Here is a 14373-nt window from a genome sequence, read left to right as displayed (position 1 = left end):
GACTAGGAAACAAGTTCACAGTTAGAGGTGGAAGGAGGGGGTGGGCAGAATTAAGGCAGAGACATTGGAGATGAAAGGACGTTGATGTTTCTAGAGCCCTTTTTTTTTTTTGCGGTACGCGGGCCTCTCACTGTTGTGGCCTCTCCCGTTGCGGAGCACAGGCTCCGGATGCGCAAGCTCAGCGGCCATGGCTCACGGGCCCAGCCGCTCCGCGGCATGTGGGATCCTCCCGGACCGGGGCACGAACCCGTGTCCCCTGCATCGGCAGGCGGACTCTCAACCACTGCGCCACCAGGGAAGTCCTCTGGAGCCCTTTTGATGGAATCCAGGGAGGGAAGAAGTCGCCTGCAGCCTGGCGTGGGGTGATGTGGCGGGGGAAGTGCCATTGTTTAAGATGAGAATGTAGGAGGAAGAGCTGGGTTCAGTTAGGGACATGAGAAATGTTCACTGGAAACTCCAAGTGGGTAACTGGATGTAGATATTTGGATCTGGAGCCCAAAGTCAGCAAGATCTAGGTTGGACATAGAGATTTGGGAATCATTAGTAAAATGTAGTCATGAAATCCATAGAAGTGAGTGGTGTCACCCACTAAAATAAGTGCAGACTCTCCTAGCTATAAAAGAAACTTTCATTATCAGTAAATTACATTTCTGGAAATACAGCAACTATATAGATTAAAATCAGGAGCCTAAATCGCTAACTTGTATAAGATATTTGGTCACATTGTGAGGCTCTAAATCAGTAGCCAATAGGCAATCTTTGTTGATCATTTTCAAGGTTTTATATAGCTTTTCCTTATAAAGAGATGGAAGGGATAGTATAACAGATGATAATGAAGGTTGCCTATGACCTGATGTCTTCTGACATACTTTGCAATGTGAAATAGTAATCACGGTCCAAAGTTGGCAATCATAGTAAGTACCCATCTTATTTTACAGTCAATTCTAACCTTCACATTAATGATCCAGTTATAAATTGCTCCAGTAACAACAGAGGTTGATGATTAAATTAGGCTCTATGTTCTCACCATCTTCTCTCCCTACCCAACCAAGTGTCTCCTTACTCTGTTGTATTGATACTCTGTGGTGCCTTAGGGCTAAAGTCAGTCTTCTTCTGCTAAAGAAGGGAACATATACAAAGGAAACATTTGTTTTGACTTAGGAGCTTTAAACCTGTTTAGTTTATGTTTTTCTTCAGTGGACTGTGACCCTAAAAGAAAAGTTAATTGATGGCCATGTGTCATTCATTGAACAAGCATCTTTTGAGCACCTGCTCAGAGCCTCATTCATGAATCTGTGCACATTTAGGTTTCTCAGCATGTAAGCACTTACAGAACGACAAATTAACAGTAAGACTCTCCCACCATTCTGAACAAAGATTGGTCAGTCTGTTTTTTTCCCCTTATTCTAGTCTGATATTGTCTATGAATCTGGATGGATAGAGATAAGTTGTGAGATAGTGGAGGAATCATCCATCCTGGGCCTCAGTTTCCTCTGCTATAATGTAGTCTGTTAGGTCTCCTCCCACCCTAGATTTCTATGACTTTCCTCTTTCTCTACTTATTGGAAAGTTCTGAGTCATTCCAGTAAAACCAATTTACTATATAAGCTAGGTAATTTAAAGTGTGTGTAAAGTTGAAGGCCTTTAGGCTTATTTCCTTGTGTTAGTGAAATGAGTCTTAGGATGAGTAATTTTTAAATTTTATCTTTAATTCTAGGCTATACCCCAGCTTTGGCCTGTGCTCCCAACAAGGACGTGGCTGATTGCCTCGCTCTCATTTTGGCCACCATGATGCCTGTCTCATCAAGTAGCCCTTTATCATCTCTGACATTCAATGCCATTAACCGTTATACAAACACCTCAAAAACAGTGAGCTTCGAAGCCTTGCCCATCATGAGGAATGAACCCAGCTCCTATTGCAGCTTCAACAACGTCAGCGGGGAGCAGGAGTACTTATACACCGATGTGGACGAGCTCAATGACTCCGATTCGGAGACCTACTGACCGGCTGAGCCAGAGGTCCAGGGGGGAGTTCTGGCACTGACGCTTCAAACTGTGCTTTTCAGGAAAAAGGCACTTTCTCATTCACGTACAAATTCAGCCTAAGAGGAAAGATGACAGAGTGGGCGAATAGAAGAAATGCGGTAACATTAGGAAGAAGAGTTTTAAAGGCAAGTTTTGCAAAAGGAACTTCTAGAATCTTGAAATAGACTTGACCAGAGGAAAACACTTTGATGGCACATTGCTTTGTGGAATTATGTAATTTGGTTTTGCAGTGCCAGGAATTACTTGGGACACTGTGTACCCTAATCTGCTCACACAAGCAACACTATGGTGAAAGAAGAGATAAAGACACTAGATTTCAGTTTTATCAGTAAAACTACAACTAAATTTAAGGGCAATAAAAGTTTGGTACAGTAGGCATGATGTGCACAGCAAATTGCCAAAGGACCAAATAACTCAAAGGGTTGTAATAGAATGCCACTTTGCGGAAGCTGGAGCGGGTGAAATGAGACATTATCTAAACCAAACTTTAATATTTCTGAAAATGAAGCTGAGATTTGGTTTTAAATGTTGATTTCTTTTTTAAAGAAAACATCTGAAAGCCTTCTAATACTGTATTAAACCATGAGAGAAAGCAGATGTATTTTTACATTTTTCTTTCTTTTACATAAAAATTTTAAAATTCCAACTTTTATAATATTAGAATTGAAAACCAGCTGATTGGGTGCAGTCAGGGTGAAAATATTTGTGATGTAGACATGATGTAGCTTGGGGTCGGGCTATTGTTGCCCAGTTTTGAATGGTTTAGGTTTAAAATTGAACTATTTTTGTTTGAAAATGTAAGGAGTTTCCTAGCAGAAGGAAATTTCATGAAATCAGAAAGTAGATGATTTTCACCCTATTGCAGCCAAGTGGTCCTGGGGAGTGGAGTTTTCAATCTCACTACTTTGGATGGTACACCTTCATCGCCTGTGTCACCCTTGTGCCTCCACAGTGGATTGGGGGATTTTGGTGTCATTGTTTAGTGAAGAATCAAAAAGAGAAACTCCCTTGTTATTCATAAGTTAACGCCATCAGGTTTGGAAGGCATTTCTATATTGGGCAAGGTTTAAAATACTAAAGCCTTTAGGTCTTATTGACATTTAAAGTAGGGTGTTTATAACATGCTACTGTTTAGGGAAGGAAGCAATTGCCTGCCGAATTGGAAGACTGCCTTTAAGTAACAAAAAGAGGGGGGAGAGGCTGATGTTGAGGCTTTTAAATAACAATTTATATGGGTCTGCTTTTCCTGTAACTGTCACTTTCCCAGTGAAAATGATTTCGCATATGTAGGGGGTCTTCCAGGTCTGGGTAGAGTTCCATAAATTTTCACAAAATGATACCCAATTTCATTTTATTCTTTTTGTATTGTGAAACTGGAAACTTTATGACATTGTAAATTATCAGCTGGTTTTTCTGAATATAAAGTGTGAAAACACAGAACAGTATTTTGATCTATTTGATAATTTTGTGGGTTTTTGAAGAATTAATGAGCATGTAAATAGAAATAGTGACTGCTTGAATACTGTATTTACTTGCACTCTTTCAGTACATCAAGATTCCTGTATATTTTAGAGTATAATAAAACACAGATGTGAGTTGTATTTAATAATGTATTTGTATCTGTGCATATTACCTAAAAATCTATAAAGTTTCTAGGGCATTGACTACTAGATTTTAAGCATTTTTTTCTAAAGTATTTACAGAAATTATAAATGTAATCATCCATCTTTTCTTTATAATATAAAGAAGTCATAATGGACCCTTCCTAATAATTAGTGGTAGGAAGGTGAATATGCATTTTAAAGACAGCAGACTACATTTTCTATTGTACCTTTTGAAAAAAAGAAAAAAACTCAAGAGGATTCTAAAAGTATACATATGTGTGCTTTCTCTTTCCTTTTAGGAATTCTCTTCTGAATTCCCTGAGGGAATTTTCTAGAATCTCAGAATTGAAAGAGACCTGAGGTTCATCCAGTCTAACCTCTTAACAAATACAGGAGTCTCTTCTACAAGGGTGATCTTTCCACCTTGAATACTTCCAGTGACTCTACCTCACCAAGCAGTCCATTCAGTTGTTGAGCAGCTCTGTTAGAAAGGTCTTCCTTAGGTGGAGCTGAAGCCTCCTTCCCTCCTGGGAACTTCTGTCCTTGGACCCTGGTCTGTCCTCCAAGAGAAGGCTGAGAACCTCGGCAGGATGTCTTACACCCTCTGCCGTGTCTTCTCTTTTGCAGGCTATTTGACTTGTCTGCTGAAGTGATTTCCAGAAGGACTCATTAGACACACTGTTAGATTTACCGCCTCTAATGAAACCCAAGGTGTAGCTATAAAGTAACAAGCTGTTTTTAATTTATCCTCACACATACCGGAATTTAGATCTTGCATCATTTTATGTAAATGATGCCATGACTGGAAATACTGGTGAGGTGGGTCTTCCGAATCACTTGCCCACTAGGAAATCTATTCCATTGTTCTGTGATCCCATTTTGTGATAGTCTATCCCCCAGCTTGATCGACCACTTCCTTTGGTCGGCACCTGATGAGGGGAAATCCCAAAGTACTGTCCCGAACAGTATTTTAATGGCACTAGTATTGTTGGGGGAAGCACGCGGACTGCTTGAATGAAGGGACACAGCGCCAGTGAGTTCCTTTATAGTTACACCTTGTATGTCAGAGGCATTCAGGCCCTGTTCTGTAGTAGTTTTTATACCTGCACAGAATAGAAAAGCCTGTTTGCTTTTTTAACTTCTGCATGAAAGATGACATCTGAAGTATCTGCTATGTATTATAATACCAGCTTCTGTTGTAGAACTACTTTTAGGGCAGTGGTGGTAATAGCAAATGATCTCCTTTAATAAGACACACAACTCAAAACAGTGCCATTTAGTTCAGGATATCTCTAAGTGTAGCTGTCGGTTTGGGGTTTAATTTGGCTTATATTGGACCTTTTAAATGAAATAAAGTTTTTTAATGCAATAAACCAAGTGTCTTTCACGTGCAAACTTCTTTTCCCTTAAAATATCTGATTAGTGTTCAGTTGTAACTGGTTTTTACCTTTCTTTAGAAACTTACTGAATTTTCAATAAAGCTGTTTTACAGTTTAGATGAACCTTTCTAAATGGGCTTTTCAAATACAGTTATTCAACAAATACTTACTGCTTGCCCGCTATATACTTGGGGATGGGAATGGGCAGAAAGTGAGCCTAGAAATTGGGATCTTGTCCTCTCGGAGCTCACAATTTCATCATGGAAAGGTACGTACCTAAAAGTGGAAAGTGTGAAAGTGTAATTGAGGTAGAGATGAACTGCTAACTATGGAAGGTCAGTGAACAACAAGTTCACTCTGGGAAGGGTGATCAGAACAGGCTTCTTGGAAGAGGTGGCGTTTAGGTTGGACATTGAGGAACAAATATGATTTGAGCAGGTGGAGAAGGGGCAAATGATATCTTAGATGAAAAGAACAAAATCAGCAGTTCTTAAAATGGTTGGTGGAAGGGAGGTGGATGGAATAGACATCAGCACTTAGCATTCCCGAGGTAAAAAATAGCTTATTATAAACATGTACAGAGATTAGCTAGAAGTGAGAACAAGGAGATATAAATAGGTGATTGGAGGAGCAGGTCAAGAAGATGTTAATAACTTTTCCAAATCATCTTATGTTGATGATAACAACAGAAGGTGCGTTTACGGTGTTTGTCATGTACCAGGCAAGGTTGTAAGTACTTGAAATCCATATCTTAATCCACACAACTGTCCTATGAGGTGGGTCCTATTCATAGCACCATTTAACAGGTGAGGAATAAGGCAAAGAGGTGAAGTGACTTTTGCCCAAGCTTGTTTGGCCAGTAAATCATGAAGCCTAGATTCACCTCCAGGCAGTCATTTCCACCACTGGTGCTCAATCACCTGATGACCTCTAATATGCTTTCCGGTCCTTGTTGAAATTGGCCATTTTGAAGTTGGACCATATGCTTGACTACTAAATTATGTAAGTCCCTTTCAGTTTTATTATCCTAGATCGCTAGTTTCAAAAGAAACAGAAATGTACCGCAGCAGATGTTTATTGAACGCCTGCTGTGTCCCAAGAACTGTGCTAGGCTCTGGGCATAGAGCAGTGAAGGAAGAGTTAACGGAATGTGTCCTCGTGATGGAGCCTAAGAGAATGACATCTGCTTACATTTCTGTTGCTGTTGCTGCCTCAGGTCTTGTCAAGCTAAAATGCTCATCCTCGCTTATGCCTTTGCAGGTTGGCTGACGGGCTCAGCTGGGTGACGCCTCAGTCTGGAGTCTGGCTGGGCTTGACCGCTCATCGTGAGTTGGGCTCGATCTGCTCCGTCTGTGTTCTCTGTGAACGAAGCACAAGAAGGCAAGCCTGACCCACACAGTTCACGCCTCTGCATGCATCACTGCTGCTAATACTCCACTGGCCAAGCCCAACCTCAGTGAGATCGGGCAGTTGGCTGTGCTCGTTGGGGAAGGATAATTTGAGTTCAGTTCACAATTCATTTAGCCCTGAAATGATGAGCCAGGCCAGCATGTCATTGTTCTCAGTTTATCCACGGGCATGCTTAGCAGTCTTTGCTCTCTGCCTGTTCCTTCCCTTCTTGTGGTTCCTTCTGGTGTAAGGGATTCAGATGTAAAACTGGGTAGCAAAAATGAATTTGGAATTGGAAAGCTCTTCCCTGGCAGTGTCGAGCCGATCGGGTAGGTGTTTGATTTCAGTGTAGCACCATTCCCCTCTCGTGTCTGACTGTGACCATCCCTTCCAAATCGGAGCCTCATCTAACGGAAGACAGTAAGAGTACACGGGCGTAGAACACTCTCCACTGTCTACCTCACCGTCTCCAGCACTCAGGTGAGTCTCCATTTCTCTGCCTTCCTCTTTCTGTGTTATTTCTCATTTTCTCGAGGGTGGTTTACTCCTCTTGCCTTCCTATGATTCTTATCTGTCTTCTTTCTTGATTAGGACTGAAATGCAGGCTTAATTTGAAAAGCCAGTGATGTGATCTTAAAATATTTCTTCCTCTTCCCCCTTCTCTAAACTTGAAGAAAAATTGCATTTTCGCTTTTAAGCCCTTCAGCAAACATTTTTTGAGTACACACTCTGCAGCAGGCACTGTCTTAAATCCTGGAGCTACGCCAGGGATGAAGTCCCTACCCTCAGGAGGCTTCCATTTTAGTCAGGGAGAAAGACAAAAAGGATGTCAATGGCGATTATTCTGCAGAGAAAGATTTGTGAGATTTGGTATTTGGGGGAGATCCTTGATTTAAAAAATGCCTTGCCCTTTTATGCACTAGGGGATTACACAATTTTTTTTTTAATGGGATAACCTTTTTTAAAACTATATTTATTTATTTATTTTGGTTGCACTGGGTCTTAGTTGCAGCAGGTGGGCTCCTTAGTTGCGGCACATGGGCTCCTTAGTTGCGGCAGGCGGGCTTCTTGGTTGTGGCATGCAAACTCTTAATTGTGGCATGCACATGGGATCTAGTTCCCTGACCAGGGATCGAACCCCGTTCCCCTGCATTGGGAGCGCAGAGTCTTAATCACTGCACCACCAGGGAAGTCCCTACACAAACAATTTCTGATGTGAGACACCATAAGGTTTTGCTGAGAAAGTGGAAGAATGTTGAAGCAACAAACTAATAAAAGCAGGAAAAGGATAGAGAAAGATGGTGAGCTAATCCCCAAAAGCAAACCTGAGGTTAAACTAACCCAAAGCATGTCATAGGTTAACCCAGGCATCAATTGTCATTTAAATAGAGGGGATCTGGGTTGATTGAAAGTGTTTCTCAGATGTCTCCTAGCTCTGCCATCCCTAGTCCATGACATGTAACTTGCTTAAACCTTCAGTTAGAAATGAACATGGCACAGTGCTTGGGGTTAGGTTACCACTAAGCTCTAAAACAGACTTTTCGGTAATGTTGGCCACCCCAAAAAAATGGGAAGTTGGTTCATGTCTGGTACCCAAAGTAACAGCAGGCACTGTTATATTGCCTCAGACCTAGTAGAAACAATCAAAATGCATTTTTTGTGTTGACAGTAAATTTTTCACTTAACATCTTACTTCTTGTGTAACCTGGTTTGAACTCTTATCATGCCTGCCACAAAGATGGTAGGACCCAGTATACATGAGAGGAAAGTTTCTCATGGTTCTGATACTCATTCATGGTAAGAAATGGCAAAGTCAAAGAGAATGTGAATGAAAAGAATTCAAGGTAAAGGGGCGCTTGAGAAGAGCTTTGTCTCTCCTCACATCTAGGTGGCCATAAGTGTGTAGGGGCATGGGAAGAAAGGCCATTTGTTGCCTGCAGTTAGGTGACTAGTAGAAATAGGACCTAAGACATTGCAAATGGTCCAAAAGCTTTTTCCAAGTGATGTCAGTGAAAATGGCAGAGCAAGGACCACTGAGTCTTGATAAGATCATTGACCTTTGTGGCGTTTCAATTTGCTCAATTTGCATTCCTCATTCCAGCTCTGCAGGAGCCTTAACAACTAATAAGCCCCCATTTTTTTTGTTTGTTTGTTTGTTTTTTTTGCGGTACGTGGGCTTCTCACTGTTATGGCCTCTCCCGTTGTGGAGTACAGGCTCCGGACGCGCAGGCTCAGCGGCCATGGCTTACGGGCCCAGCCGCTCCGTGGCACGTGGGATCTTCCCGGACCGGGGCACGAACCCGTCACCCCTGCATCGGCAGGCAGACTCTCAACCACTGCGCCACCAGGGAAGCCCACTAAGCCCACATTCTTGGTGCAGACAAGCACCCACCAAAAGAAGCAAAACAAAACTAGAGCTCTTTCAAAGCTTCATTCTCAAGAATTCTCATTATTTTGCCTGTCTGATGGTTCCCTGGAAGATCCCACTTACCACACTGCCTGTAGTTGAGCTAACTCAAAGTTGACCCAGTGTGAAAGTTACTCTCCCTGGAGAGGTATTTGTTGAAAACAATTACAGGAAAGAGTTTTGGGTTTTTCTTTTTAATTGAAATGTAGTTGATTTACAATGTCATGTTAGTTTCAGGTATACAGCAAGGCGATCAGTTACGTGTGTGTGTGTATATATATATATATATATATATATATGTATGTATGTGTGTGTGTGTGTGTGTGTATATATATATATATATATATATATATATATATTTTTCAGATTCTTTTCCCTTATAGGTTATTACAAAATACCGAGTATAGTTCCCTGTGCTATGTAGTAGGTCCTCATTGGTTATATATTTTATATATAGTAGTGCATATATGTTAATCCCAAACTCCTGATTTATCCTTCCCCTCCCCTTTCCCCTTTGGTAACCATAAGTTTGTTTTCTGTGTCTGTGGGTCTATTTCTGTTTTGTAGATAAGTTCATTTGTGTTATATTTTAGATTCCACATATAAGTGATATGATATTTGTCTTTGTCTGGCTTACTTCACTTACTGTGATAATCTCTAGGTCCATCCGTTGCTGCAAATAGCATTATTTCATTCTTTTTTATGACTGAATAATATTCCAGTGTGTGTGTGTGTGTGTGTGTGTGTGTGTGTGTGTATACACACCATATCTTCTGTATTCATTCATCTGTCGATGGACATTTACATTGCTTCCATGTCTTGGCTATTGTGAATAGTGCTGCTATGAACATTGGGGTATATGTATCTTTTCAAATTATGGTTTTCTCTGGATATATGCCCAGGAGTGGGATTGCAGGATCATGTGGTATCTCTATTTTTAGTTTTTTAAGGAACCTCCATACTGTTCTCCATAGTGGCTGCACCAATTTACATTCCCACCAACAGTGCAAGAGGGTTCCCTTTTCTCCACACCCTCTCCAGCATTTATTGTTTGTAGACTTTTTAATGATGGCCACTCTGTGTGTGAGTTTTGATTTGCATTTCTCTAATAATTAGCGAGTTGAATATCTTTTCATGTGCCTGTTGGCCATCTGAATGTCTTCTTTAGAGAAATGTCTGTTTAGATCTTCTGCACATTTTTTTATTGGGTTGTTTGTTTTTTTGATATTGAGCTATATGAGCTGTTTGTATATTTTGGAGATTAATCCCTTGTTGGTCACATTGTTTGCAAATATTTTCTCCCAGTCCATAGATTGTCTTTTCATTTTGTTTATGATTTCCTTTGCTGTGCAAAAGCTTTTAAGTTTAATTAGGTCCCATTTTATTTTTGTTTTTATTTCCACTACCCCAGGTGACGGATCCAAAAAGATACTGCTGTGATTTATGTCAAAGGGTGTTCTGCCTATGGTTTCCTCTAGGGGTTTTATAGTATCCGGTCTTACATTTAGGTATTTAATCCATTTTGAATTTATTTTTGTGTATGGTGTTAGAGAATGTTCTTATTTCATTCTTTTACATGTAGCTCTCCAGTTTTCCCAGCACCAGGCAAGAGTTTTAATGTTGCACTTGCCTTAGCAGGTGGATAGGAGCTGAGGCAAGCAACAGACAACCAAAAAGCTTAAAAGGAAAAGCTAGGGACTAGATATCCATAAGACATGGTTCTAGGAATTCTAGAATGCCACACATAAGTGGAGTTGTGTGCATGCTTGTGGAAGACCCGAGGCTACCTGAAATTCTTGCCTGTGCCTAATTTTGAGGCTCTGCACAAACAGGAAGTGAAAGCCAATTTTCAACTGCCAGGCTGTGTTCTAAAGATGTGCCCTTACGTACACAGCCCCTTGGCAAAGACCAGGGAATTCTTTTGGTCCCAGGTGTTTAAGGAAATCTCTGTCCAATCGTTAGCTGACAGCTAAGCTAAATGAGTAGAGACTTCATTGGCCACACATGGCAAAAGATACAGACTTTACAGAACATGTTCAGAAAAGTCACTGAACCAGTATAACAAGCAGCAATAACAACAAACCCTGGGGAGGGAGATGAATCTGATTTCCAGAATTGCCATGTTATATTATTTTAGAAGTCCAGTTTTCAACAAAAGATTGAGATATGCAGAGAAACAATGTATGGTCCATACACAGGTAAAACAATCAATAGAAACTATCCTTGAAGAAGCTGAGACATTGGGTTTACTACACAAAGAATGTAAATCATTTATTTTATTTTTTCAAATTTATTTATTTTATTTTATTCACTTTATTTTTGGCCGCATTGGGTCTTCATTGCTGCATACGGGCTTTCTCTAGTTGTGGCGAGCAGGGGCTACTCTTCGTTGTGGTGCAAGGGCTTCTCATTGCAGTGGCTTCTCTTGTTGCAGAGCACGAGCTCTAGGCATGCAGGCTTCAGTAGTTGTGGCTCACGGGCTTTAGAGCGCAGCCTCAGTAGTTGTGGTGTACGGGCCTAGTTGCTCCACAGCATGTGGGATCTTCCCGGACCAGGGATCAAACCTGTGTCCCCTGCATTGGCAGGCGGATTGTTAACCACTGCACCACCAGGGAAGCCCATAAATCATTTATTTTAAACATGTTCAAGGGGCTAACAGAAACCATGTCTAAAGAATTAAGAGAAAGTTTTTTTTTTTAAATGCTTCATCAAATAGAGAATATCGATAAATATACAGAGATAATATTTTTAAAAGCAAATGGAAATTCTGTATTTGGAAATTATAGTAACTGGAATAGAGGGCCTCAGTGTTAGATTTGAGTAGGCAGAAGAATCAGTGAGCTTGAAAATAGGTCAGTTCCTAGTCTTGAGGAACAGGGGGAAAAATGAAAAGTAATCGTAGCCTCAGAGACCTGTGAGATCCCAGTAAACATAGCAACATACACACCAGGCAAGTCCCAGAAGGAGAAGAGAAAGAAAAGGAGGCAGAAAGAATATTTGAAGAAATAATGGCTGAAAACTTAAACAATTTCAAAAATGTTAATCTACAAACTCAAAAAGCTCAAAGAACTCCACATAGAATATAAACTCAAAGAGATCCAGCCTACACACATTATAATCAAACTATCAAAAGACAAAACAAGACTCTTGAAAGCAGAAAGAGAGAAGCAGTTCATCATGTAAAAGAAATCTTACTAATAAGAGTTAACAGCTGGTTTCTCATCAGAGTCAAGAGAGTCAGAAGGCAGGGGCATGGCACTCAAGGCACTGAAAGAAAAATACTGTCAGTCAAGAACTCTATATCCAGCACAACTGTCTTTCAAAAATGACAGACAAATTAAGATATCCTATTTATTACTAAAAAAAACAAAGAGCAACAGTAAATATAACAGCTAAGTAAATTTAAAGACAGTACAAATCTATTTTTTGTAAATCTTTATTTCTCTTATCTGATTTAAAAGTCAACTACATAAAGCTATAATTATAAATCTGTGTTGATAGGCACACAATGTATGAAAATGTAGTTTGTGAGAGTAACAACACAAAGGAACAGGGGAAATGGAGCCAACTCCTGTAGAAAAAGGTTTTGTATAGTACAGGCATACTTTGTTTTATTGGGCTTCACTTTATTGCACTTCACAGATAATGCATTTTTTATAAATTCAAGGTTTGTGGCAATGCTGAACTTTTCCAGCAACGTATGCTCACTTCATATCTGTCACGTTTTGGTAATTGTTGCAATATCTGGAATTTTATTCTTACTATGTTACGGTAATGTGTGATCCGTGATCTGTGATGTTCCTATTGTGATTATTTGGGGGTGTCACGAACCACACTCATATAAGATGGCGAATTTAGTAAATGTGTGTGTTCTGACTGCTCCACCAATCAGCCATTTATTTCCTCATCTCTCTCCCTCTCCTCAGACCTCCCTCTTCCCCGCGACACAACAGTATTGAAATTAGGCCTATTAATAACCCTATAATGGCCTCTAAGTACTTTAAGTGAAGAGTCTCAACGTCTCTCACTTTAAATCAAAAGCTAGATATGGTTAAGCTTAGTGAGGAAAGCATGTCAAAAGCCCAGATAGGCCAACAGCTAGGCCCAGTGCACCAAACAGTTAGCCACATTGCGAATGAATGCAAAGGAAAAGTTCGTGAAGGAAATTGAAAGTGCTACTCCAGGGAACACGTGAATGATAAGAAAGCAAAACAGCCTTATTGCTGATATGGAAAAAGTTCTAGTAGTCTGGATAGAAGATCAAACCAGCCACCACATTCTCTTAAACCAAAGCCTAATCCAGAGCAAGACCTTAACTCTCTTCAATTCTGTGAAGGCTGAGAGAGGGGAGGAAACTGCAGAAGAAAAGTGCGAAGCTTAGCAGAGGTTGGTTCATGAGGTTTAAGGCAAGAAGCCATCTCTGTGACATCAGAGTGCAAGGTGTAGCAGTGAGTGCTGACGTAGAAGCTACAGCAAGTTATCCAGAAGATGCAGCCAAGATCATTAATGAAGGGAGCCACACTAAACAACAAATTTTCAATGTACATGGACTGCCTTCTGTGGAAAGAAGATGCCATCTAGGACTTTCATAGCTAGAGAGGAGAAGTCAATGCCTGGCTTCAAAGCTTCAAAGGACAGGCTGACTCTGTTGTTAGGGGCTAACATTGCAGTTAACGATGCAGCTGACATTGAAGCCAATACTCGGATTCTGAAAATCCTGGGACCCTTAAGAATTATGCTATCTATTCTGCCTGTCCTCCGTAACAACAAACAAAGCCTGGATGACAGCACATCTGTTGATAACATGGCTTACTGAATATTTTAAGCCCACTATTGAGACCTGTTGCTCAGAAAATAAGATTCCTTTCAAGACGCCTGCTCATTGAGAATGCACCTGGTCACCCAAGAGCTCTGAGGGAGATGCACAATGAGATGCATGTTTCCATACTTGCCAACACAACATCCATTCTGCGGTCTATGGATGAAGGAGTAATTCTGACTTTCAAGCCTTATTATTTAAGAACTACATTTCCTAAGGCTATGGCTGCCATAGAGAGTGATCCCTCTGATGGATCTGGGCAAAGTCAACTGAAAACCTTCTGGAAAGGATTCACCATTCTAGATGCCATGACACATTCGTGATTCATGGGAAGAGGTCAAAATATCAACATAAACAGGAGTTTGGAAGAAGTTGATTCCAACCGTCACGGATGACTGTGAGGGTAGAGGAAACAACTGTAGATGTGGTGGAAACAGCAAGAGAACTAGAATTAGACGTGGAGCCTGAAGATGTGAATTGCTACAATCTCATGATAAAAGTTTAACAGATGAGGAGTTGCTGCTTATGGATGAAAAAAGAAAGTGGTTTCTTGAGATGGAATCTACTCCTGGTGAACATGCTGTGAAGACGGTTGAAATGACAAAGGTTTAGAATATTACATAAACTTAATTGATAAAGCAGTGGTAGGCTTTGAGAGGATTGACTCCAATTTTGAAAGGTCTACTGGGGGTAAGATGCTGTCAAACAGCACTGCATGCTACAGAGAAA

The 14373-nt window shown here is 40.6% G+C and overlaps 1 protein-coding gene across 2 annotated transcripts in view; it reads left to right on the top strand.

Annotated features, from left to right (window-relative positions):
- The window catches only part of ANKRD28 (ankyrin repeat domain 28), a 185726-nt gene extending 181745 nt beyond the window's left edge, over positions 1-3981 (top strand). For both annotated transcript variants that reach the window (XM_082840084.1, XM_082840083.1), the window contains exon 28: positions 1718-3981. In XM_082840084.1, the coding sequence (XP_082696210.1) occupies positions 1718-2004 (287 nt within the window). In that variant the 3' untranslated portion in view covers positions 2005-3981. The remainder of the gene's footprint in view (positions 1-1717) is intronic.
- Positions 3982-14373: the final 10392 nt, after the last annotated feature.

This window comes from Leucopleurus acutus (assembly GCF_964270905.1).
Source record: "Leucopleurus acutus genome assembly, chromosome: 5".
In the NCBI taxonomy this organism is placed as follows: domain Eukaryota; kingdom Metazoa; phylum Chordata; class Mammalia; order Artiodactyla; family Delphinidae; genus Leucopleurus; species Leucopleurus acutus.
The sequence above is the reverse complement of the archived record's forward strand: the minus strand, read 5'-3'. Positions and strand labels throughout refer to the sequence as shown.